General features: G+C 36.6%; 2 protein-coding genes across 4 annotated transcripts in view; one reads left to right on the plus strand and one right to left on the minus strand.

Moving 5' to 3' along the window:
* The window catches only part of TANC2 (tetratricopeptide repeat, ankyrin repeat and coiled-coil containing 2), a 372,903-nt gene that overhangs the window by 219,467 nt on the left and 127,022 nt on the right, over positions 1–26,414 (minus strand). For 2 of the 3 annotated variants that reach the window (XM_055575580.1, XM_055575578.1), the window contains exon 4: positions 16,322–16,504. In XM_055575580.1, coding sequence (XP_055431555.1) covers positions 16,322–16,504 — 183 coding nt within the window. The remainder of the gene's footprint in view (positions 1–16,321; positions 16,505–26,414) is intronic. The other variant, XM_055575581.1, reaches the window with a different exon arrangement.
* On the plus strand, positions 19,980–21,644 carry LOC129648858 (zinc finger protein 42 homolog). The gene has a single exon (XM_055575582.1). It carries the CDS (start codon positions 20,143–20,145, stop codon positions 21,040–21,042), a length of 900 nt encoding a protein of 299 aa, XP_055431557.1. The 5' UTR covers positions 19,980–20,142; the 3' UTR covers positions 21,043–21,644.

Below are 26,414 nucleotides of genomic sequence, written 5' to 3' on the forward strand. Positions count from 1 at the left end.
TGCCTTAAAGCAATAAACTACTTTCTTACTGATTCCTCCTTGGATCTTATTCTTCTGAATTCCTAAATCAGAACTATGCGAATATGTATTGCAAAATACAGTAACTAAATAGACACAAACAAAAAACTGCAAATTGAGGTTTCTAAATAAATCAGTAATACTTTAGCAAGTGAATATGGGCCTATAATACCTTTACATTTCATCGGGTTAAATGGTAAAATTAGACAATAATAAATAAGGAACTAAAATGTGAGACAGCAGAAAATTTATTTCTAAATAGAGATGTTAAAAACCTGATTAAACACCTTCCATTCAGATGGAGCATCCAGATACACCAAAACTGCAGAATCATCAGTGGACTAATACAGTAGCCATGCTTTCAATTTCAAAGAGAGGCATACTACCCTCTGTATTCCTTATGGATAGAGAAAGGTGCAAAAGACACTAACTGCCCTGAAAATGCTCACAACCTTCATATGTGATCAAGGAAATTCCTATGTCAGTCACTGCTGAGAACGGGTTAGTATCCCACTTCATGCTTCTGATGACCTTGCCCTGAGCCTGGAGAACTTTTCTCCCGTCACAGCTTCTCCTCACCTCTCTGGAATCCAGAGGAGTCCCTTTTCTTTCAGGGGATGGCAGAAGAGCTTCAAAAAAGAACCATGGAGAAGAGGGAGCTAGGGAAAGTGTCAATGTTTGGATTCAGCAGTGGTAATGGCACTCTGCAGTACTGGAGACAAGGTTCTGAACTGACTTGTTCAGAGAAAACAATCTTTCACTCGTCTTCTGAAGCGTGGTTCACTGGTACTATACACCTATTTTAGATAGGGCAATTCTACATGGAATTGTTCTGTATCATATCAATATGGGTTTCTTTCCCATCACCACATACTTAATGAAGTATTCAGAAACAAAGTAAAGCAAAACAATTAGATAATTGTTTTATTATACTGTTCTCTCATGTGGGCAGCCTTACCACTGTAATAATAATTTTGGGATAATTATAATTTGTTAGTCATCAATTTATGGTGCATTACTCTCCATAAATGATGATAAGCTCAGTAAAATGTGAATAAAAGGACTGCAATGTAGTAGAAAAGGCATGCACTTGGAGAGTCTTCTGTGTTTTGATAATGGTTCAGTTGCTTTCTAGATATAACCTTGGGTAAGTCACTTAACTCCAACCCTCAAATTCTTTATCAGTAAAATATGGGTAGGTAACAAAATATTTTCTACTTTCCTCCTAAAGCTACTGTGGAAATAAAATAATGCAAGGCAAAGGCTTGAAACTCTAAAAATCTATGTCGTATTATTTTAAAATACCTAATTAAGCAAAATAGCAAAGATGAAAAGGAAAAATGGATTTCAATAGAACTCAATAGACATGACAAATAGTCTAAAAGAGTAAATACTGAAAAAAAAAGTAAATACTTTTTCAGGCTAGTTTTTATGTTTGAATATTTGGTGTCAACATATTGTACATATTTGCCACAGGAGCTAATTCATTTGGGGTTTCCCACTTGGCTCAGTGGTAAAGAATCTGCCTGCAAATGCAGGAGATGTGGGTTCAATCCCTGGATCAGGAAGATTCCACGGAGGAGGAAATGGCAACCCACTGCAGTATTCTTGCCTGGGAAATCCCATGGACAGAGGAACCTGGTGGGCAACAGTCCATGGGATCACAAAAGAGTTGGACATGACCTGGCAAATAAAAACAACAAAATTTCATTTTGGAATCATGATAAACAGAGATTCCATGGACTAGTGTTAATGGTGTATAAAGATAATCATGTAATTCTACTGGCCCAACGTAACTTATGAACATCTTTAGATAATAACTTGGAGATAAAGAAGTATAAGTGATCCCTATAGAATGGTAACACTAAAGACCATGCGAAATAAGAAACTTGTTTCAAATCATCTTCAATTACTTTTTCTCTCAGTTAACTAGGAAATTGTAAGGCAAACCTAAAAATGAGCATTTATGTGAGATTTGAAGGCGTCCTTGGTGGCTCAAACAGTTAAGAATCTGCCTGCAATTCAGGGATCCAGGCTCTATCCCTGGGTTGGAACGAGTCCCTGGAGAAGAAAATAGCAACCCACTCCAGTATTCTTGACTTAAGAATCCTATAGACAGAGGAGCCAGGCAGGCTACAGTTCATGGGGGTCACAAAAAGTCGGACAAGACTGAGCAACTAACAGGTAAGATTTGAAAATTTCATGGATAGCATACCTCTGTTCTCTGTTACCCTGATAGACTAATCTACCTAGTGTGTGTGTTTTTTTTTTTAATCAATTTTTTTGGCCTCAGTGGTTATTTTTAAGGGAAATTCTCTTTGTATCTTTTAAAATACCAGTAACTCAGTAATTCAGAAAAAAAGAGGGAAAGTTCCCTTCTCCTCCAAATCATGCTGAGCTGATCCCCACGTTAGATTCCAAAATACTTTTGGAAAAAACGCAAACCTGGGTAACAAATCATTTTTTCACTGATTTTCATTTTAATGTTGCTTATGCTTTGTAGGGGCTGATAGGGATAAGGACGTGGTTAAGATATTTTAAAAGACAAAGTACATAGGTTTTGCTTTTATTTTTTTAAATTACGTTTAACTTAAGGGTAGGAAGAGATTTAAGGGACTAAGCTATTCCCCTGAGTACTAATTTTTAACTCTCTTATGATTAATTTAGGTAAATCATTCTAAACCTTACACAGAGTTTTATATCCTTTTTATTCTTTTCCCAATCATCTCCCTTTATAAGCTTTTGCTAAGGAGTAAACATCAGTGCTTGGAGAAGGCAATGGCAATCCACTCCAGTACTCTTGCCTGGAAAATCCCATGGACGGAGGAGCCTGGTAGGCTGCAGTCATTGGGGTCGCTAAGAGTCAGACACGACAGAGTGACTCTACTTTCACTTTTCACTTTCATGCATTGGAGAAGGAAATGGCAACCCACTCCAGTGATCTTGCCTGGAGAATCCCAGGGACGGTGGAGCTTGGTGGGCTGCCATCTATGGGGTCACACAGAGTCGGACATGACTGAAGCAACTTAGCAGCAGCAGCAGCAGCAAACATCAGTGCTAAACCCTATAGTGTTTAAAGGTAGGGTAATACTTATGAAAAGGTGAATATATGAATTCTCTATTGTCACAGAAGTAAGAAAGTATTCATACTACTTATTATAGAAACTCAAGCCTTGGCTCAATTCTAATTTTGTTTTTTTTTTCTTTCCCAGGAATGGCTACTGCTCCAGATTAGGACTTCAACATCTAAGAGAAGACTGATGACTAACAGAGAAGAGAAAGGAAACATATTCTTTAAAAATCATATAATGTGGCCTCTACCCATGAGCCAACTATTCATCTGGTGGTCAGTAAAGAAGTTTTAAAAACTGGCAAGGTTGGACATAGTGAGAAGCAGTATTTCTGCTTAATGAATGCTATGAATGGTACTTAAGGGATTTCTGGGGATAACTTTTATTATATACAGTTTTTACTTGATATGTTGACTTTATTACCTAACCCTTGAATAAAATTTCCTCAATGTGATCTCTAAATTACAATCCCAATATTTGAAAAAGATTATTAGCTGGCAGGTGGCTTTTTCAGAAAGTTTTTATGGATAAGTAGAACTAATGGCAACCCACTCCAGTGTTCTTGCCTGGAGAATCCCAGGGATGGGGGAGCCTGGTGGGCTGCCGTCTATGGGGTCGCAGAGAGTTGGACACGACTGAAGCGACTTAGCAGCAGCAGCAGCAGAACTAAAAGCCTAAAAGCGTGTACTTATCAATCTCCTTTCTCTCATTTTAATTCACTAAGTAAATCTTGAATGTATGAAAATCACTAAATGATAATAGATGTACATATAGTCACTTTCAGAAGCCAGAAGTACAGACTTTAACTAGAAAAGGAGGGAAAACATAGATTAACTAACTTGTATATATCAGAATATCACTCATGTTGTTGTCTAAACAAAACAGATCACTCAGACACAAAGATGACTCTGAAACGGGCGTATTTCTTATTTTTTAATATGCAGCCAATGACATGAAAGAAGGAATGATAATGGGATAATGTATTTATGATAAAGAAAATGTCCTTTGAAACACTCTGCCCTCTGGTGTTTAAAATGTTCATCAAAGAGGGAGAATTCTGTCCTGCCATGAGTTGGACCATAAAGAAGGCTGAGTGCCAAAGAATTGATGCTTTTTAATGGTGGTGTTGGAGAGGACTCTTAAGAGTCCACTGGGCTTCCAGGATATCAAACCAGTCAATTCTAAAGGAAATCAACCCTGAATATTCATTGGAAGGACTGATGCTGAAGCTGAAGCTTCAAGACTTTGACCACCTGATGTGGAGAGCTGACTCAATGGAAAAGACCCTGATTCTCAGAAAGACAAGACAGCAGAAAGAGAAGGAGACAAAGAAGATGAGATAGTTGGATGGCATCATCAATTCAATGGACATAAGTTTGAGCAAGCTCTGGGAGATGGTGAAGGACAGGGAAGCCTGGCATGCCTCAGTCCATGGGGTCACAGAGAGTGGGACAGGACTGAGCCACTTAACAGTAACAATGGATTTATTATTCTTACAAGTGGAATACATCATTTAGAGCACATAATTTTCTATAATGAGAAAAAAAACTGGTTTAGCATTATAATAAGTTCTGTTATTATAAAGTGAATATATACTCTCTGCTAAGCTTTAAATGGGGCTTCTCAGGCAGCGCAGTGGTACAGTATCCGCCTGCCAATGCAGGAGATGCAAGAAATGCAAGTTCAATCCCTTGGTCAGGAAGAGCCCCTGGAATGGGAAATGGCAACCCACTCCAGTGTTCTTGCCTGGAAAATTCCATGGACAGAAGAGTCGTCCACAGGGCTGCAAAGAGTCAAATGCAACTGAGCACACAAGCTTTATATAATCCCATGCTATAATTTACTTCCTGTCTGGAGAGTCACTGAGAGGATTTCTTTTGAATCATGGATATTTACTTTTTTGCCTTTCATAATACTTTGTGACTGAAGGGTATTACTAATGACCAATATTATTTAGTACTTATATTCAACATCTGACACTTTTTGAACTGCTCATATTGCATAGCAGGTGGGTAGGTAAGTAGGGAAAACAGGGACAATTAGGCTTAAAAATAGACTTCCTAGGAACTGTGCCAGAAAACTGTGGTAAGTTTTCTGGGGGAAATCACAAAGGAAGCTTTGACAATGAAGAATTTTTTTTTCTATAAACTTCACTACCATCTTTAAAAGTGATATTCAGTTCTGAGAAACACCACGTTAGCTCAAAAGAGTATCAGAGATTATTAACCAAGTAATTGTCAATTTTTTAACCTGTCAGGATTCCTTTTGTTATTTTCCTCCACACAGACTTAAATTTTAAGAGATTTTATCTACCAAAATTTTCATTTATTAATTCAAACAGATATAACAAACTATTAACTGGAGTTTCAAGTAAACATAAGCTGATCACAGAAAAGGTGATATAGTTTCATCCAAAAAAAATAAGCTAGCCTCTATAACTTTACGACAAGTAAATGTACATTTTCTTTTAGGCCCTTTTAAATATTGAGAATTACATCCAGGGCACAGTACTGACGGTAACAGGGTTCACGGCAGTAACTGTCAAACCATATTTACAGGTTTGACACAGTGACCGCTTGGCACACAGAGAAATGTATCTACACAAACATCTCTGTATTGGGTCACCACTCTAATAGGAATGCTGGAAAAAGTCAACTCTACACTTCAGATTTTAGGCAAGTAGATTTCCAAATAAAAAACACAGAAAGGAAGTTGTGGGCCAATAGTCAGTAATTCTAACAGAGAAGCCAGCTTGAGAGTATAGATTAAAAATTAAAAAGGAATTTACACAACCACAAATGTACGAAATAATATAAAGAAACATGGGCATACCATGAATTCTCTGATAAATATGGATTTGTGTCCAGAATAGAAACATACAAGGGGAGAAGGATATAATCAAAGATGAAGAGTGGAAAATCCTCTAATTATATTGTTAAGGAAGAACAGAGCCCCTAACGAGAAGAGCTGTTTTTAAGATAGCAAAAAAAAAAAAAAAAAAAAAAGAAGGTCTGGATAGTCTTAGAATAAAACATGAGAATAATAAAAAATAATAATAAATAACATAAACATGAGAAGGCCAGATCCAGTGTATGGGAAAGATAATAAATGTAATGATATTGTTCTAAGCTTCCATTTACGAATCAATCAGCTGTACTTGACCATACATATTATCTTATTTAATCCATACAATACCCTGTGAGGCAGAAATTATAAGAATAATGATACCATTATGATACAGATTAGAAAACATGCTCAGAGGATTTAAGTGGCTTGAGCAAGGTCATACAGCTAGTAAGTGGCAAAGCCAGGGCTTGAACCCTGTATAACAAGTATTAACTGACTGCAGAGTTTGTCATGCTTAACATCCTGCCTCTAAGCAAGAGACAGAACAATTACTCACTCCTTATTCTGCTGTAATCTTCTCCATTAATCATATTTAAACTAAAAAGGGTAAAATAAACATTGTTAAGAAGTAACTGAAGTCCAAGTTATGAGTTTAAAAACATACCTGAAATCCAGGACCACACAATTTACATTTGAGTTCTAAAAGAACATGAAGACAGAACGTGAGACTACTAATAGAAATCTTTGTAAATCCACGCAGGAAATTAGGAGGACTACAGGACTAGAAAGTGAGAACATATGAATATCATAATAGCTTCTACAAAATCTTAATAAAAGGAAAAATGCTCACTGAGAGTCAATAAAGGGTCACAAAGGAAAGTAATTCTGAAATTATCTCATGTTCATTTTGATATAATTATCAGACTAGAAGATAAAGAAAGTAACACAGATGTAGTACCACCTTAATACTGGATAGGTCTTAAACAAGTCTCTTAAGCTAGAGAAAGCAGATATGAAAATGGCTTTCCAGGATATAAAGGACTGCTGTGTGAAAGCGGAAGTTCATTTATGTCATAAATGAACACAAGTACTAGGTGGAAACAACAGAGGATATTTGCACATATGTAAATTGGGGCTTTCCAGGTAGCTCAGACGGTAAAGAATCTGCCTGCAATGCAGGAGACCTGGGTTTGATTCCTAGGTCAGGAAGATCTCCTGGAGAAGGGAATGGCAATGTACTCCAGTATTCTTGCCTAGAGAATTTCACGGAAGAGGAGCCTGACAGGCTACAGTCCATGGGGTTGCAAAGAACTGGACATGACTAAGTGACTACACTTTCACTTTTAAATAGAAAATTGATGGTTAAAACTATTCAACAAAAGAACAGGCTAAGGACAAAGCAGAAAGCTTGCCACTACTGAAAGTTTTGACGTAGAAGCCACTGACTATCCACTTAGATTGCCATGAAGATTCAATCTGTTCACTATGTAAAGCTGTCTGGAACACAGAAACAGCTCAATAAACATTACCTATTATTACTATTACCTAAAAGTTTAGTAAAACTGCAAAATCATCTGGACCTGCTGATTCTTAGGGTTCTTTGATTTCTCTGGTTACTGGGCTAGTCATATTTTTGTTTACTTGAGTCAGTTTTACAGTCTGTTTTCTTCCATTTATCTAGTTTTTATGTGGTCCTACTATAAACCTGTATACTATATATTTATTACAACAAAGAACATTATTATCAGTGGCTATTTCACTTCTTGCTCTATGTGCCCTATGAGTTATTTATTTAACTCATCTCTCTCCTCTTTTCCACTATGATGGAAAATTATACTGGTCAAAAGAATTTTCTACTCTCTTAATCTTTTCAATGAACTTGTTTGCAGCTTCACTGATCAAAGATTTTATTCTGTATTTTACTTGTATTCATTTTTGCTTTTAATTTTTTTCTGATTACTTCTTTTATGTTTACTTATGCTTCTTCTGTCTCCTTGAGTTAAATGAATAGTAAATTCACTTTCAGTATTTGTTTTCTAATAAAAGCACTCAAACATACACATAAACACATATATGCACACTGGGAAAAAGAAAACCCATTAGTATATGATAAACTCTGCGGTGAAGAGGCATCTGGCTCCTCCAGGGCAACTGTGACGGAGGTTGTCATGTTGTTCCTCTAGGACTGTAGGGTGGTGAAGTGTCTGACTGCAGTCAGGCCTTCTTGAGAGGTTCTGAAAGCCATCATAAACCTTTACTGAAAGTCTTTCTGTTTAGACTAGCCAAGGTGACTCAGTGTTCTATGATCAAAGTCAGAACCAAACAATTAATAATGCTAAGACAGAAAAAGAAAGTAGCGAATCAGCTCATCTGCTTCCCAGTTAAACGGTACATCAAAGAAAAGAACACATCTCAGGAATCTTTTTTTTTTTTGAACACAGATGATAGTCAATAATAACTGTTTCACAGGAAAATTATAAAAACATCTAGCTGGGAATTATCCTTATCTGTAGTATATGCTGTAATTTTCCTAGGAAGACACTATTTTCTTTTAGAAAATACTGATTTTCAAACAAAAAAAGAATACATTGTAGGAGGCAATGACCATTTAGAGAGATACAAGGAAATGGGAAACCGAGCACAAGTTTATAAAAGGACGACTTCCCACAGGTAAATACTGACAAGAGATCTATTGAAAAATACTATCATGGTTTCCTACAATTTTGCATATACTTGGCTAAGTCAACTGACCCTCAAATGTTTGAATAATTGAGTCCAGAGGTTCCTTTACATTGCCGATCCTCACCAGAGGATTTGGCCCTTTCTCCATAAAGGGACATTCTGTCATTTTTGCAAACTTCACCTAGTAGTGGTTGAACAGAGAGGAAGACAGAACAACTGTATTTCAGTGGAATTTACACAGCAATACTACAACTACCTTACATAATTCCACTATAAATAAATACTGTGATAGCATAATGTTTTTATTCTGTATGAATAACTTCCATTCAAATATGCAAAAATTAGTAGAAAAGTATTTGCTATATATTAATACAAACTTCTACCTTATGTTTCTATAAAAATCTAAAGAGCAAATTTAATTATCTTGCAAATCCTGTATGTGCAAACACTAAATAAAGAACTCTGTTGGATAATGTATGTTGTCATTTAGGTGTTCAAAATATATATGCTGACAGAGACTGTCTCCTTAACTAAAATGTAATCAGGCTGTTCTGAGTCCTCTATCTACCTACCTACCTACCTACCTACCTGCTGCTCAGTTGCTAAGTCATGTCTGACTCTTTGCAGCACCATGGACTGTAGCCCTCCAGTCTCCTTTGTCCATGGGATTTCCCAGGCAAGAACACTGGAGTGAGCTGCCATTTCCTTCTCCAGTGGATCTTCCCAATCCAGGGATCAACCCCTTGTCTCCGGCTTGGCATGTGGATTCTTTACCACTGAGCCATCAGTAGGTAGCCACCCATCTACCTACTGACGATTTTTATTTTATTTTATTTTATTTTTAATTTTATTTTATTTTTAAACTTTACATAATTGTATTAGTTTTGCCAAATATCAAAATGAATCCACCACAGGTATACATGTGTTCCCCATCCTGAACCCTCCTCCCTCCTCCCTCCCCATACTATCCCTCTGGGTCGTCCCAGTGACGATTTTTAAAAGTGACACTCCATTTACAGTTATTGCAGAATACTGGTATATTCCCTGTGTAGTACAACACACCCTTGTAGCCAATCCCTATTGTTTGATGTCAAACCCAATTATTTGACAAGGCCTCAGCTTAGCCCAGCTGTAGCAAGAATCCTACGAAGTCAGTTCAGCAAGAATATCCCACACTTTGTGTCTAATTACCCAGATCTTCAGCAAGAGTTCCCCTACCCTTGATTTCTCCTCTTAGGAATTTTTCATCCACTGCCACCCTGCCCAACTTGCTCCTTGGTTATAACTCCCTAGTTATAACCTAGTTATTTACTCTTCTGTTATAGTAGCATGAGTACACTGAGATAAATCAGACTACAGAGACTAACATGATCTCCAGGCTCTTTATATTTCCAAAGTGGCTTTTCAATAATTTTCTCAAACTATGTTTCCACTTTATCCAAGGCATAAAATTAAAAGAAAAGTAACACTTATCAATGCTTATTATACACTAGCTAGGTTTTATGTTTAAGAAATGTTAATCTTTATAGCAAACCTGTTATTTTTTTTCTAATAAAATTTACTAATGTACATCTTGAATTTCAGTGGTTCTAAAAATTGCAAGACAATTATTCCTTTGCAAAGAACATATCATAAGTACACTACAATGTATCAAACTATGTAGGCTCTTTTTAATGTCAAAATAGCTTTAAGCAATTTTCCCAGGATGTCTCAGAAACAAGTTAATAATTTCATTTTATGAATAATGAAAACAATATTTTGGCCTTAGCTAGCATCTAAAATAACCAGGCTGCAGCATGATTGTACTGGATATTGTGAATTATTTACCATCTAAATTGGACTGCCACATGGTCATTACAACCTATTGGTAGCAAATCCTTTAAAAATCAGGCCAAAAAATCTTTTCCCAGAGGCTAGATACTAATCCATTTGACATCAGTATTTTCTTTGTTTTTTGACATCAGTATTCTAATGTTAACTCCCTACAACAGGAGAGGGACTTACTTAAGGCAATTAAATAAATTACTTGAAGGTCATGTTTCAAAGGCTCAGAATTCATATTTGACAGCTGACAGCAATCTATTTTATTATTTATTTCACCTAAATCTATTTTAAAATTTAATAATGATCATTATTAACATTTACTGGACTGCTTATTCTATGCCAGACACTGTCTTACGAGCATTATACAAATCAACCCATCCAATTCTCTTAACAGTTCTATGAGGTAAATACTATTTTAATCCTTATTTTAGAAACAAGGAAACTGAAGTATAGAGACTTGAAGCAACTTTGCACAAGCTGACACAATTAGGAAAGGGCAGTCAGGGTCCATTTTGTTAGACTGCCTCTTGAGAAAGGGTTTTACACATAGAAACACAAACATTACAGAAGGGCGTACAACAAAGTTCACGTCTTCCTCCTCCTGCTTCTGAGTTCAAGCTATCATTTCTCCGCTTCACCACCAAATGAATGCGTGTGTGATATGTATCGGAGAAGGCAGTGGCACCCCACTCCAGTACTTTTGCCTGGAAAATCTGCAGTCCATGGGGTCGCTGAGGGTTGGACTCGACTGAGAGACTTCACTTTCACTTTTCCCTTTCATGCATTGGAGAAGGAAATGGCAACCCACTCCAGTGTTCTTGCCTGGAGAATTCCAGGGACTGGGGAGCCTGGTGGGCTTTCATCTATGGGGTCACACAGAGCCGGACACAACTGAAGTGACTTAGCAGTGATATGTATATGCTTGCATATCGTTTAAAAACATAAATAGATGACTATTACTGATAAATAGACTGTCTTTTTTTTTTACTACATAAACAATATTACATATACACACACATAATTTTTAAATTTGTTCAAATTTATTTATAAAATAAACTCTTAGCAATAAAATTGTTGGGTCAAAGATGATGAGCATTACAATTCTGACACCTATTTCAAACTGTCCTACAAAAACAGTGAGCCAATTTACAGCTCTACTAACAGTATGAATACTCAAAATTTAACTTCTACTAAACTCAGAGTGTAAATTCATTAAGTGCTGATGAATAAACTACTGGCTTCTACATGTTAAGAAGCACCCTAAGGGACTTTATGATATTATGAACAAAAACATCTTGGAAAGATCACTGAATAAGAAGCTCGAGAACAGTGGCAATTCTGTTACCACAGAATTAACTAGGGCCGATGGTGTGTTTCTGCACTCTCTTCCGTGCCTCCCCCCAAAGCAAAGCAATATCCAACTAAGTCAAATGAACCTTGAGGCATGACCAACCTCCAGGTCTTCTCGTTTCCCTTTATTGCTTAAACCATGGCTATGTCTTATTACTTTTTTTTTTTTAAACAAAAAGTCTTAACTGATATACCAGATGCCTTGGGTAAATTCTATAAACCTCAATTTTTTTCATTGGTAAAATGAACCTCATTTGGAGTTTAAAGGCTTAGGTGTTAATTCTGGCTTTGATCTTTTCTTAGTTGTATTATTTTGAGCGAGACATTTTACCTTTCTAAGGCTTCATTTATTCATGTGTAAAATAGAGATACATGTGAAGAATATGTGTTTATATGGTATGTCACACAACAGGCACTCAAATGAGAATTGTTATCATTGTTACTATTACTCATTAAAAAGTATAATTTTTAAAACATGACAAATTTTAAAGTTCCAAATTGGTATCTAATGTTCAATAGAGTTTTTAAAAACTTCTCACCAAATTTAAACAGTTTTGTCGACAATAACTGCTCATACATTCTGAGCATTTAGATCAAAGACAAAAGGAGAAGAGGCAGCAGAGGATGAGATGGTTAGATAGTATCACTGACTCAATGGACACGAGTTTGAGCAAACTCTGGGAAATAGCAAAGGACAGAGAAGCCTGGTGTGCTGCAGTCCCTGAGGTCATAAAGAGTCTGACATGGCTTAGCAACAACAACAAATACATGTATTTATGCATGTATTAAGCAACTGGTAACCATCAAGGGACAGGTTTGACTATCCATGAGGTAGGAGGGATCATTAACCCCACTCTGCAGGTGGAGAAACAGAAGCAGGGAGTACAGACACAAGTAGCATGACCACAGAACCCATTCCTCTCTTAACCATTTTTACTGTAACCTGTTTTTGTACTGGATAGAGCTATATATACTTTAAACATACACACACACACACACACACACACACACACACACACACTAACTATACACACACACACACACACACACACATAGTTTTCAAGCTCCAAATTACATATCTTTATTCTTGAGCAGGCCTTTCCCCATTCTCACTCCCGTGAGACTAAAGATAAGTCAAAGTATTTGGAAATAGATCTTCATATACAACTGTGTGAAGGACCAAGACAAACATGTTGAAAGTACAAAGGTTATAAAAAAACAGTAATAGGGAAATGTTACTCTGTTATGTTTTACTTGATAAAACAAACAAAAAGAAAGATTGTCCTTCAATATTCTCTTAACTTGTTAGAAGGTAAAGACTTGTTAAAGGTCTGGAAAACACACCCATGGTTAATGAATGTGGGATTCTCTAGACCAGGGGTCCCCAACCTCCAAGATCTATGGCCCAATGATCTGAGGTAGAGCTGATGTAATAATAATAGAAATAAAGTGCACAATCAATATAATGCACTTGAATCATCCCTAAACCAACCCCGTCAACCTGGTCTCTGGGAAAATGGTCTTCCATGAAACCAGTGCCAAAGAGGTTGTGGACCGCTGCTCTAGACCCTCACAGGCCACTCATAACACATGTGCCATCAAGTTCTGATAAACAGGTAAATCAGATCATATTTCCCATTCCAGCTCTGCTAAAAATCCTACAGAGTAGGTTCCCTACCATGATCATAAAAAACTCTGGCTTCTGCCCATGTCTTCAACTATTTGATACACCCCTCCCCTCTGACTTACTCTGCTGAGGTCATACTGCCTTCTCTCTAATTCTTCAACTCACCAGCACTGATTTCTGCTTTAGGACTTTTGTTCTGGTTGTTCCCTCTGCCTGGAAGGCTCTGACCCCAGACCTTCCCATGACTGGCTTCTTTTTGTTATTCAGCATGTGTACATGCTAAGTACCTTCTGTCATGTCTGACTCTTTGAGACCATGTGGACTATAGCCAGACTCCTCTGTCATGCGATTCTCCAGGCAAGAATACTGGAGTGGGTTGCCATGCCCTCCTCCAGAGGATCTTCCAGACCCAGATATTGAACATGGGGCTCCTACACTGCAGGCACATTCTTTATCACTGAGCCTCAGTTCAAACATCTCCTCTGATTCTCCCCAATCACTCCATAGAGAGAAACCTACCTCTACCCCAGTCTTTCTCACTTCCTTTTCCTACTTTATTATGCTTACAGTACTTGCTATCTAAAATTATTTATTTATTGGTTATATGTTTATTACAGCTCCCTCACAACTGGAATAGAAACATCTTCGAAGGCAGGGGCTTCAATTGTCTTTTCCTGCACTCTGTTTACTGTATCTAGAGCAGTGCCTGATACAGTAGGTCCTAAACAAATATTTGTTTAATGATAAGTAAGGAGCACAGAAAAGCGAGCAAACCCCCTTGATGGTAGCAGAGACAGGGGACTAAATATTAGATAAAGTCAGAAAGAAAACAGAAAAAGGTAACTATTCTGGCCCTACTAATTCAGTTTGGTTGTAATATGAATATAAGCAAGATAAGGTAGTTGGAAGTTTAAATGAATGGAAATGGATAAATTAGTAAGTGTAGCCCTAATGGCCATATTCAATTAATGTATTTTGTTAAGAACAATTCTCTGGAGGACATTCCCTTATGGTCAGCTAATCTTTTTCCATTCAATGTTCTTTTTACTTATTTATACCAAAATATAATTAGGAAAGGAAAGATAACTGATGAGTAATCTACTAAATAATCTTTTTAATTTAAATTCCGAAGTAATTTTATTCTGGGTTAAACCAGAAGATTTTTATCACCTAATTCACTTGGCCGAAAATTTGCCACAGAAAAGTTTTCATGGCATCCTCTTTCAGGAGATAGACTTCTTTTGTTCAGATATTTTAAAATGCATCTTCAAACTTTAAACTCTTAGGGCTTTGAAAATCTCTTCAGTGAATAAAACAAAATTATCTGAGAGGATACTTACCTTTCAAGCACCATAATATTAAACCTGAATAGTTCACACATGTAATTAACCAAGGATACTTACTGCTGCTTCCCTCTACCAGCTCTGTTTTCAGGCATGTTGTTGGCTTTGTTGTTATATGTACTTATCTTTTGGGTTACCTAAAGGTTGTCTATTTAACCTGAAGTTCAAACTGGGGTAGTCAAATGGGACAGGAAAGTGGTATCTCTAAAATCTTGGGCAATACAGCTAAATAAGGAAACAATTTTTCTTGCTATTTCTTCCCATATGTGTGGTAAAATGAAGCACATCACTTGGTAGCCAGCCATCAGATTTGGTTATTTGCATTTTCAGTAATCAATAATACCTTAAACTATAAGAAAAAGGGGAAATTTCTAAGCATTGACATTTTTATTCAAGACCAATTACATATAATTTTCCTATTTTTAGATAACAGAAGGAATAAGTATTTTAGTAAAATGCTATTAAGCTATTTTATTGATTTTCACCTAATCCAAGAATCAAAACAGACTTTGAGTCAGTCATTTGAAGATGCCTAAAACAAAAATAAACAATATAAGAGCATAACTTATGCTCTTATGCTCTGTCTACAGAATAAATACTATCATTTTAATGAAAATTATAAACACTGTAATACAAGTTTTATTCAAAATAGATGGAAGAATCTGAAAATCTCATTTCCCCCCATCATTTTATTTTCTTTTGAACTGTTGTTTGATAATCAACTCTATTGTCTAACTCAATGCCAGACACATAGGAGGAAGTCAATACATCCTTTGGGAATGACTTCATTTCTTGCCTCCATACACTCATAATCCATTCAATGCCAGTCAACTTACTGATACTGGATATAAACTAATAACATTAAAAGAAATCTAATAAAATGACCCAGGAATACATACTTTTGCACTTAAGTATCATTTAACATATTAACTTCTTTCCTGAAAAATCTTTAAGAGATAAAAGTTCACTTAATAAAGACACAGTTTGATACCTAACAACTTGATCTGACTGTACCATACATACTGTGAGATCATGTTAAAGTCAATCCACAACCTATACTATAGTGAATATTTTAAGAAGTTGGAGAGGTAAACATGGAGAGTACCATGGAGAGGTTAACATCTAAATCAGCTGTTAAAAATAGGTATGAAAAATACAAATCAAGATTTCAAACAAAAAATAAGTACCCTTACTGAACTATCAAGCTTTCATTATTCTAAAATTACAATATCTCCATCTGGTAATCTGACATGAACAAGCTGATAAATGCAATCAGAACAACAGTATATTCTCGCAAACCAGAAATTTCCTGAAAGCCTGGAAAAATATGTCCACAACAGATGGATCATTTAGAAAATAAATACATCAATCTGTCAAACGGAGCACTAGTCTCATTTCCTAAATTAAAATCAGTGGGAGCTCTACTTTGCAAGAGTCTGTGACATTAGAAAGGCCAATGAGGAAAAACCTAGAGATGCACATAAACATATTTGCTATGATCTAGAGTGCATACTGTTAGGTTTCCTGTCAAACATACTCAATGTAGGTAAAGTCCTTACCAGTTAACTTCTTCACAGGTTGGAGCCGAACACTGATAGACTGATGTGTGAGTAAGGGGGAGGATGGAAGAGAGCGAGACATGCCCTCCATAATCCGAATGTGCTGCATACCTTCACTCACGGGAAGTGGTGGGACGGCGTAGTCTGGCTCAAAAGCACAGTCGCTTTCTGTGGAGATGCCACCTGTGAAACAGGAGAAGACAGGACGAAAGAGCTGGTGAGAAGAGGTTCATCTCCTAAAATTCTTCTCTATTAAAACTGACCTTTCTGGATGACTCAGCACGGTGTGTACTGATACTGATTCTTCACTCTGAAAAGACAAAAAAGGTATTCCCAACACATTCGTTCATTTCTCCATTACTGGGTACTTACTTTGAGGTCTAGCACTAAGAAACTGAACAAGAATAAGATAGGATTCCTCCTTATAAGGGTTCACTGTTTCATGAGCAACGTAGTCATATAAACAATAATTACAGGGAACTTCCCTGGCGATCGAGTGGTTGGGACTTCACCTCCAATGCAGGGGTGGGGTGCAGGTTCAACCCCTGGTTAGGGAGCTGGGGTCTCACATGCCTCATGGCCAAAAAAACAGAACATAAAACAGAAGCAATATTATGACAAATTCAACGGGGACTTTGAAAATGGTCCACATAAAAAAAAAAATCTTTAAAAAATAATAATTGTAGTACAACACAACAAGTGTTATAATTAGAACATCGATCTTCAATTGTCCCTGATAAGACCAACATGAAAGAAGATATTCATCTGCTTGACAATGTAATCTGTGTAATTCCTGGTAGGATCATTGTAACTATTTCTTATTCTCTTTCTCCAAGAACGTACATGAAAATACAAGTGGGTAAGACTAACATTATACAGTGATTTTTGAATCTGCTCAAACATTTAAAAAAAGAGTAAATGATATGTTGTTTACTTCCACGGCTATGCTGTTGGCTTCTACTTCTGGTAATGGCAGATTACATGCTTCAGACCAATTTGCCCTAAGAAAACTACAACTGTATATGTTTTTAAAATCTTCCTAAAGGCACTGGAGAGTTAATGACATGATGAAGAATTACAAGACGACTGAGACCTGTATGTGGGGTCACTTTTCATTTTGTGGCATCTGAAAGGCTAAGAATTCACTGACAGTTTTACAGAGCTGGGAGGACAAGCTGGGAGAACCAAGTTTCTAAGAGGGACTTTGTTTGGAACCCCAAAGGGCTACACTCTAGGAGTGAGTATAAACCAAAACTAGACTGGCCTTTACAGGACTGAAGTTCAGCTCCAAATGTGTACCACAAAATTTAATCAAGGCAATCTCAGATTGCTTGCGCCTGCCAGAAACAAACATAAATCTTCTCAGAGGAAGATAACATCATCATAGGTCTCAGATTATTTCCACCATTTTCATATATAATATCTGACCCTTAACTAACAATAACAAAGAAACATAACATGAAAAAAGCAAGTCAGAAAGACTATCCAAAATAAACAGTCTCAGAGGGAACACAGAACAATAAGGAACAGAATTTAAAGTAGTATGCTTAATGCCAAACAGATTAAAATACTTAGGAATGTATTTAACCAAGGTGAAAGATCTGTACATTGAGAACTATAAGATACTGATGAAGAAACTGAAGACATAAATAAATGGAAAGATTTCCTGTGTTAATAGACTGTAATAATAATTAAAATGTTCTTATTATCCAAACTAATCTACAGATCCAATGTAATCTCTATAAAAATTCCAATGACATTTTTTCACAGAAATAGAAAAGAAAAACAATCCTAAAATTCCTTTACAATCTTTCACAAAAGCTCTAAACAGCTAATGTAATCAAGTAATCTTGAGCCAGAAGAACAAAGCTGACACTTCCTCATTTCAAATTATATTACAAAGCAGTAGTAAAACAGTTTGGTACTAACATAGAAACAGACACACAGATCAGTGCAAGAGAACAGAGAATCTAGAAATAAATCCATGCGTATGGGGTCAACTAATCTTTGATAGGGCACCAAGAATACACAATGGGAAAAGGACCGTCTCTTCAATAAACAGTATTGGAAAAAGTGCACAATCACATGCAAAAAGTGAAACTGGATCCTCGTCTGACCCCACATACAAAAATCAACGGAAAATGGGTTAAAGACAAACATAAGCCCTGAAATTATAAAGCTCTTAGAAGAAAACCTTGGAGGAAAAATCCATGAAATTCATCTTGAAAATGATTTTGTTTTGGATTTGACATCAAAAGTACAACCAATAAAAACAAGTGAAACTATATCAAACTAAAAAGTTTCTACACAGCAAAGGAAAGCATCAACAAAATGAAAAAGCAACCTACAGAATGGGAGAAAATATTTGCAAACCATATATCTGATAAGGGGTTAATACTAAAAATATGTAAGGTACCCATACTCAATAACAAAAATAAAACCTAATTAAAAATGGGCAAAGGATGTGAATAAATATTTTCCAAAGAATAAATACAAATAGCCAACAGGCACATGAAAAAGCAATCAACATCAACAATCATCAATCACAAAAATCAAAATCACAATGAGATACCACCGCATACCTGTTAGGACAGTTATTATCAAAATGTCAAAAGATAACAAGTACTGGCAATGATGTGGAGAAACAGGAACCCCTATACATTGTTGGTGGGAATATAAATTGGTACAACCATTATGAAAAACAGTAATGGAGAGTCCTCAAAAATTAAAAATAGACCTATCATATGATCCAACTAACCTACTTCTGAGTATACACCAAAAGGAAATATAATCACTATCTCAAAGAGATCTCTGCACTCCCATGTTCACTGCAGCATTATTCAAAGGAGCCACAATATAGAAACAACCTCAGGGTCTGCCGATGGATGGATGGATGAAGAAAATGTGGTTTTACACACACACACTCTCTCTCTCTCTCTCTCTCTCTCTCTCCAAGGAATACTATTCAGCCTTAAAAAAAAAAAAAGGACCCCTTTCACTTGGAACAACAGAGAACCTGGGGGACATTATGCTAATAACCAGACACAGAAAGAAATATCTCCACATAATCTCACTTATATGTGGAATCTAAAAAAATAAGGTGAAAATCATAGTAGCAGAGAGGAGAATGGTGGTTACCAGGGGCTAGGGGGTAGAGGCAAAAGGGAGATGTTGGTCAAAGGGTAAAAACTTCCAGTTATTAGATGAGTAAGTTCTGGAGACCTCATGTACACCGTGACTACAGCAAATAATAATATACTGTATACTTAAAATATGCTAAGAGAGTAGCTCTCAAATATTCTCACACATACAAAAAGGGCCAACATGTGAGGTGATGGATATCTTAATCAGCTTGATTGTGGCAATCATTTCACAATGTACGTATTCATTAAACATCATATTGCGCACCTTAAATATATACAATTTTTATTTGTCTATCATATCTCAATAAAACTGAGGGGAAATTTTTTTAAAAAACAAGCACACGGTATTACATGCAGTATCACTTCACACTCAGTGTGATGCTGTTAAAACAACAGGGAAGTGTTGGTAAGGATGTGGAAAAACTAGAACCTTCATGCACTGCTGGTGGGAATATGAGACGTTATAGCTGCTGTCTAAAACATTTTCGCAGTTCCTTAAAAAGTTAGTCACAGAGCAGTTTCTTCTACATCTTACATTCGAAAGGACTTGGAATAGGAGATAGAGTGCCTCACCGTAGCATGGGTGCTTGCTGAAGACAATTCAGGCTGATCACTCCCACCCAGAAGCGGTTGATCTATCCTGGTGTAAACCTTCAAAGAGGCAACTAACCGGACACCATGGACCAGCAACTGAAGAAAAGGGGAATGATACCTAGCCAGAAAGGCCTGGGGAGAAGAGCTGCCAGCACGGACAAGTCACTGCCAGCCCAGCGGGAACCTCCCGACACGACATGCATCTTAGGTGATGAGGATGTGTGCTATGAGGCTAGCTTCCGGGTTGTCGAAGATGCTACCTTCTCTGACTGTTACATAGAGTGCATAATAAGAGGTGAGTTTTCTGAACCTGTCGTGGAAGAGGACCCACTCCTTCAGCCCTTTGAACGTCTGAAAGAAGGATCAGAACAAGACGTTTCTCAACAGGTTCTTGCGGCAAGCTCACTTCTTGAATGTTCCTTGGAATACATGAAAAGGGACACAAAACAAGAATTTCCTCAACAGATGGTTGGAGAGAATTCACTTGTTGAGCTTCCTGAGTACAAGACAAGCAAGAAGCTTCCTCCAGGAGGAATACCGAACATGGACTTTTCAGAACCTAAACAGCTCACAGGATGCACTAGGAGGCCAAGTACAAATAAAGAATATGGTGCTCCTAAAAGACATGCTTGTCCTCACAACGGATGCATAAGAGAGTTCCAGAATAAAAGATCCCTGAGGAAGCATCTCCGCGTTCATAATCCCCGAGATCATATGTGTGCAGAATGTGGGAAAGCCTTCAAGGAGAGTGCAAAGCTAAAAAGACATTTTCTGGTTCATACTGGCGAGAAGCCATTTCCGTGCACTTTTGAAGGGTGCGGAAAACGCTTCTCCCTGTCCTTCAACTTGCGTACACACGTGCGCATCCACACTGGGGAGAAACCTTACGTGTGTCCTTTTGTAGGCTGTCGCAAGAAATTTATTCAGTCAAATAACATGAAAGCCCATCTCTTGACTCATGGAAAGGCCAATATGAGTCTGTGAGAAAAGATTAAAAAATAATCATCAAACAGGACAGGCATATATTAACTAAAGAGTTACTGGGAACAAATATGCCTCATTGATAATTGGTTCAGGAAACAATTTTAAAATCAATATTGCAACCCTCAAGCCATTTTATTTTTTATGTTACTAAGATGCTCCTCTAATCTGAGGTATAATTTTAGAACTTTGTGTAGAATTACAGCATCCTTCTAACAGTAAGGTCAGTAATGAACTTACTTCAAAATCATAATACTTAATATCTTAACAAAGTGGATTTTTGGATATGAGACTTAATGTCTCATACTATAAATAAGAAATTGACTTTTACTTTGTAGTTTTCAATCATTTAGCTTTTTCCTTTTAGGAATATACTTCTTAATACAAGGGATAATTCTAGAGAATGAAAATTTTGCAATAGATTCTCAATAAATTAATGCATAGTTAAAATTTTTCAAGTTAAGCATATTATTTAATCATTTTATTTTTATGATTGTATCAAACCATGTTAATCATAGTAGATGTAAATAGTTAGCTGATGGTGTCAATCCATTTGAATCCATTTTAGATATTTTTAAATAAAAGGAAATAAAACCCCAAAAAAAAAAAAAAAAAAAAAAAAGTTAGTCACAGAATTACCATCTAATCCAGTCGAACCCCTTCTAAGTGTATACCCAAAGGCAATGAAACAGGTTTTCAAGGAAAAACCAGGGCATTCACAGCAGCATTATTCAAAATAGCCCCAAACTGAAATAACTCAAACATCATTAGCTGGTGAATCAATAAAGAAAATGTGACATATATTATGATGAAATATTATTCAGCAATAAAAATAACGAAGGCTTGATTCATGCTACAACACAGATAAAACTTTGAAAACAGTATACTAAGTGAAAGAAGCCAGACTAAAAAATGCTACATGTTGTATGATTCCATTTATATGAAATGTTCAGAAAAAGCAAATCCAGACAGAAAGGCGATTAGGGTTCCAAGAACGACTACCGGAATGGGGACTGAATGCTTAACAGGTACAGGTTTCCTTTTGGGGTGATGGATTATACAGCAGTGATGTTTGCACAACACTGTAAATGTACTCAAGTCCACTGAATTGTACACAATAAAATGGTTAAAATTGTCTCAATTAAAAATATTACATATCTTATGTATTTACTCAAACCAAAAGCCTAGTAATCATTCATTTCTTCCCATCACATCCCTTTGCAACAAATGCAATAGCTATTCTGCAGATTATCAGTCTCAAATAGAATTCAAATCTGCCGTGTTCTCTTCACTTCTTCTATTATTACCATAGTCCAGATCCCTCTTATCTTTCCCCAAAACTTCTGTTGGTAGAAATCTAGGACTTATTCCTTATCTTTGGATTTCAGAACTTTTACAAGAATAGGTCTTAACTTTTTATTTCTCATTAGTCACTAGGTCCTTCCTTTAGCTATGGTGACTAATTCTTCTCTTCCAATGGTTCTTTTCTCTTTCTCTCTGGAGCTGTGATCAGATGAATACTATATCTCCTAGACCTATTTGTCAAGTCTCTTTCTTAACAGATTTCTAATTTGGGGGCTTTCAGTCTCATGTCTAGACTGATTTATAAGGAATTATAGTATTTTACTATAATTTATATGGAATTATAGTATTTTACACTTCCCAGGTGGCACAATGGGAAAGAATCTGCCTGCCAATGCAGAAGATGCAGGTTCGATCCCTGGGTCAGAAAGATCCCCTGGAGTAGGAAATGGCAACCCACTCCAGTATTCTTGCCTGGCAAATTCCATGGACGAGGGAGCCTGGCGGGCTACAGTCCATGGGGCCACAAAGAGACACGACTGAGCACGTGCACTTGCATGTAGTATTTTACATGTTTACAAACAAAGAGGTATATCATCAGTGTAATAGTTCCCTAGTTAAAGAAAAATCATAATTAGGTTTTTTAAAAATATATATGCATCTAGAAGAATGCATTGGATTTAGTGAAATACTTCTTTTCACTTGAAATTTTCCAATGTTAAATCTTGGCTGATAATTTTAGACTCTAATAATACTCCTTAAGGAATAATACTGCAATTAGTCCAGTATGGATGTCCTAGTTTACTTTTCTGCTTAAAAATATTTTTCCTCTATCTTCTCTGCCCTATAAATTGTGCTTGAACTCATTGTAGCTATAGAGAAAAAACTATAAAAATATGTTTCAGTGAATACGTGGGGCATGCTCTTCCCATGGAAGATCACAGGGCTGCAGGAGACCAAGTTAAATCAGAAGAGTGTATTTAAGACCTCTGTTCACTAACACTTTACTGGCCCAAGTAAGTCCAAGTTAAGACATCAATGGAGCATGGAAATACACTTGGCCCATTTCAGTGGGAACCACGAAAAAGCTACACAGTAAAAGGAATGGATGAACAATTTTATAACCAGTAAGGAAGTAAAAAAATTGAAATCCAATTTACCAAGCATGTAAGATGGTATCTGGGGCTTCCCAGGTGGTGCTAGTGGTAAAGAACCCACCTGCCAATGCAGAAGATGGAAGAGACATGGGTGCTATCCCTGGGTTGGGAAGATCCCCTGGAAAAGGGCATGGCAACCCACTCCATTATTCTTTCCTGGAGATGCCCATGGACAGAGGAGCCTCGCAGGCTATAGTCCATAGGATCACAAAGAGTGAGACATGACTGACGCGACCTGGTATGCATGCAAGATAGTATCTACTGGCACCCCAAACTATTCAACCTTCATTTTCTATCTTTCTTTTTCTTACTACTCACTTTGTCCTGCTTCAGAATAAAAATTACTAAAATAATGTGATAGAGATATGGGCAGAGAAAATAAACTGCTAATATCACAGAAAAAAATTCAATTATGCTAGGTACCTGGTAATTAAGCATTCAAAAGTTGCACTGAGAAAGCACAAGGATACCAAGTATATGGACACTAAAGTAATGTTAGGAGCAATTATGATTCATTAAAAACTTCAGTCTTCACTAAGTATTATATTCAGTACAGATGATTAGGAAATACTAAATTTCAAGTTATTAAAGAAATTCTTCAGCCGAAGGCCATACCTGTTCTACAGAACTGCCTTCTAATTTTTCAAGTTGCATAAATGACCACAAATAAAACTTATAAATCAAAAGCCTTTAGCATGATAATTCATTAATGAATTATCATGCTAAAGGCTTTTGATATAATTTGTGAATTTTCCAGTTTATATGTTATTAAAAGCTTATTCTTAAAAAGTACTCAGAGAAACAAAACACAGCACAGTGATAAACTTAAAACCAATGGGCTTTTACATATTTCACAAACAAAGGAGTTTTGCCTAAAATTATTCCAAACGTCCTTTTAACTTATATCACTCCATTACTCAGTAATAGTCTCATAACAAGTCCATATATCAAGCAGGAAACAGGCCAAGAGAAGAGTAATAACTAGTACAGGGTCATGTATCAGATAGCATGACTGCCTAGGTAAAAAATTTTGAGAAATCTACAAAAAAAAAAAGCCACTAGGAAAACAAAAAAGGTGAGTTAGGCAAACTCAAAGGTTACAGAGTCCATATACAAGAAGCAGGTGTCTTTCTATATTCCAGCAATGAATATGTGGAAAATAAAAAAAATTAAACCAGTAACATTAAAACAGCACCGTTAAAAACATGAAATTAGGAATAAATCTAACAAAATATGTACAATATTTGTATGCTAAAAACTACAAAACACTGATGAAAGAAATTGATGACCTAAATGAAGAGATATACTATGTTCCTGGATCAGAAGATTTTTTTGATGCTAAGTGTCAAACTAATCTATAGATTTAAAGTAATCCTAATGAAAATCCAGTGGGCAATTATTTTTGTAGAAATCAAAAAGCTGATTTTAAATTTCTACGTAAAAATAAAGGAACTAGGATAGACTAATTCTGAACAATAAAATCAATGTTTGGACTCTCGCAGTACCTAACTTCAAGACTAATGTGAAGTCACTGCAATCTAGACAGCAGGTGGTATTGGCAAAAAGAATGGACACAAAATCAATGGAACACAATAACTCAGAGGCACTGGCAAAGTTCACAGTGCAGGGGCACAAGCTCACCAAAATCACAGGATGAAAGATGCTGCCCCCCCTACTCCCACATTAAAATTACATTATTATTTATTGCAGTTAATTTTATCCAGTATACTATGTTCACCTTTCAGCAGAAACTTACAAGGCACAGTTAAATAAAAACAAACAAACAAACACAACAACGCAGCACAAGGAGACAGCACACGCACCAGACCAGGAGGAAGACTACAAAACCTCTTGATGAAAGAAGTCAAAGAAGATCTAAACAAATGGCGAGAAACTCCGCGTTCATGAATGCACAGGACCGAAACTATAAAAATGTCAATTCTCCTCAAACTAATAGACTTACTACTGCTGCTAAGTCGCTTCAGTCGTATTCGACTCTGTGCGACCCCATAGACGGCAGCCCACCAGGCTCCCCCGTCCCTGGGATTCTCCAGGCAAGAACACTGGAGTGGGTTGCCATTTCCTTCTCCAATGCATGAAAGTGAAAAGTGAAATGGAAGTCGCTCAGTCGTGTCTGACTCTTAGTGACCCCATGGACTGCAGCCTACCAGGATCCTCCGTCCATGGGATTTTCCAGGCAAGAGTACTGGAGTGGGGTGCCAATGCCTTCTCTGAGACTTACTACAAACCCAATTAAATCTCAGTAATTTATTTTGTTGACCTTGACTTTATCATTGATGTGGAGAGGCAAAAGACCCAGAATAGCCAACCTGATATTTGAAGGAGAAGAACAAAGATGGAGGACCAATACTACTGAACTTCCAAGACGTCCTACAAAGCTACAGTAATCAAGACAGCGTAGTACTGATGAAAGAAGAGACAGGGAAATCAATGCAACACAACAGAAAGCCCAGAACAGACCCACGTAAATACCACCAAAGGAGCAAAGGCAACACAACAGAGAAAAGAGAAGTCTTTTCAACAAATGATCTCTAGATAACTGGACATCCATAATTCAAATAATAAATTTAGACACAGACCTTACATCCTTCACAAAAAATTAACTGAAAATGGATCACAGAGTTAAATGTAATGTGCAAAAGTGTAAAACTCCAGGAATATCACATGGAAAAATCCAGATAACCTTGAGTATGGTGATGAGATTTCAGAAACAGTCCCAAAGGCATGATCCTGAAAGAAATAATTGATGATCTAGACTTCATTAAAATTTAAAATGTCTGCTCTGTGAAAGACACTGCTAAGAAAATGAGAACCCAAGCTTCATATTTAAAAATTTAAAAATATCCAAAGTATACAAACTCAATGACAAGAAAAAAAAATTAAAACATGGGTAAA

Source organism: Bubalus kerabau, chromosome 4 (assembly GCF_029407905.1).
Source record: "Bubalus kerabau isolate K-KA32 ecotype Philippines breed swamp buffalo chromosome 4, PCC_UOA_SB_1v2, whole genome shotgun sequence".
In the NCBI taxonomy this organism is placed as follows: domain Eukaryota; kingdom Metazoa; phylum Chordata; class Mammalia; order Artiodactyla; family Bovidae; genus Bubalus; species Bubalus kerabau.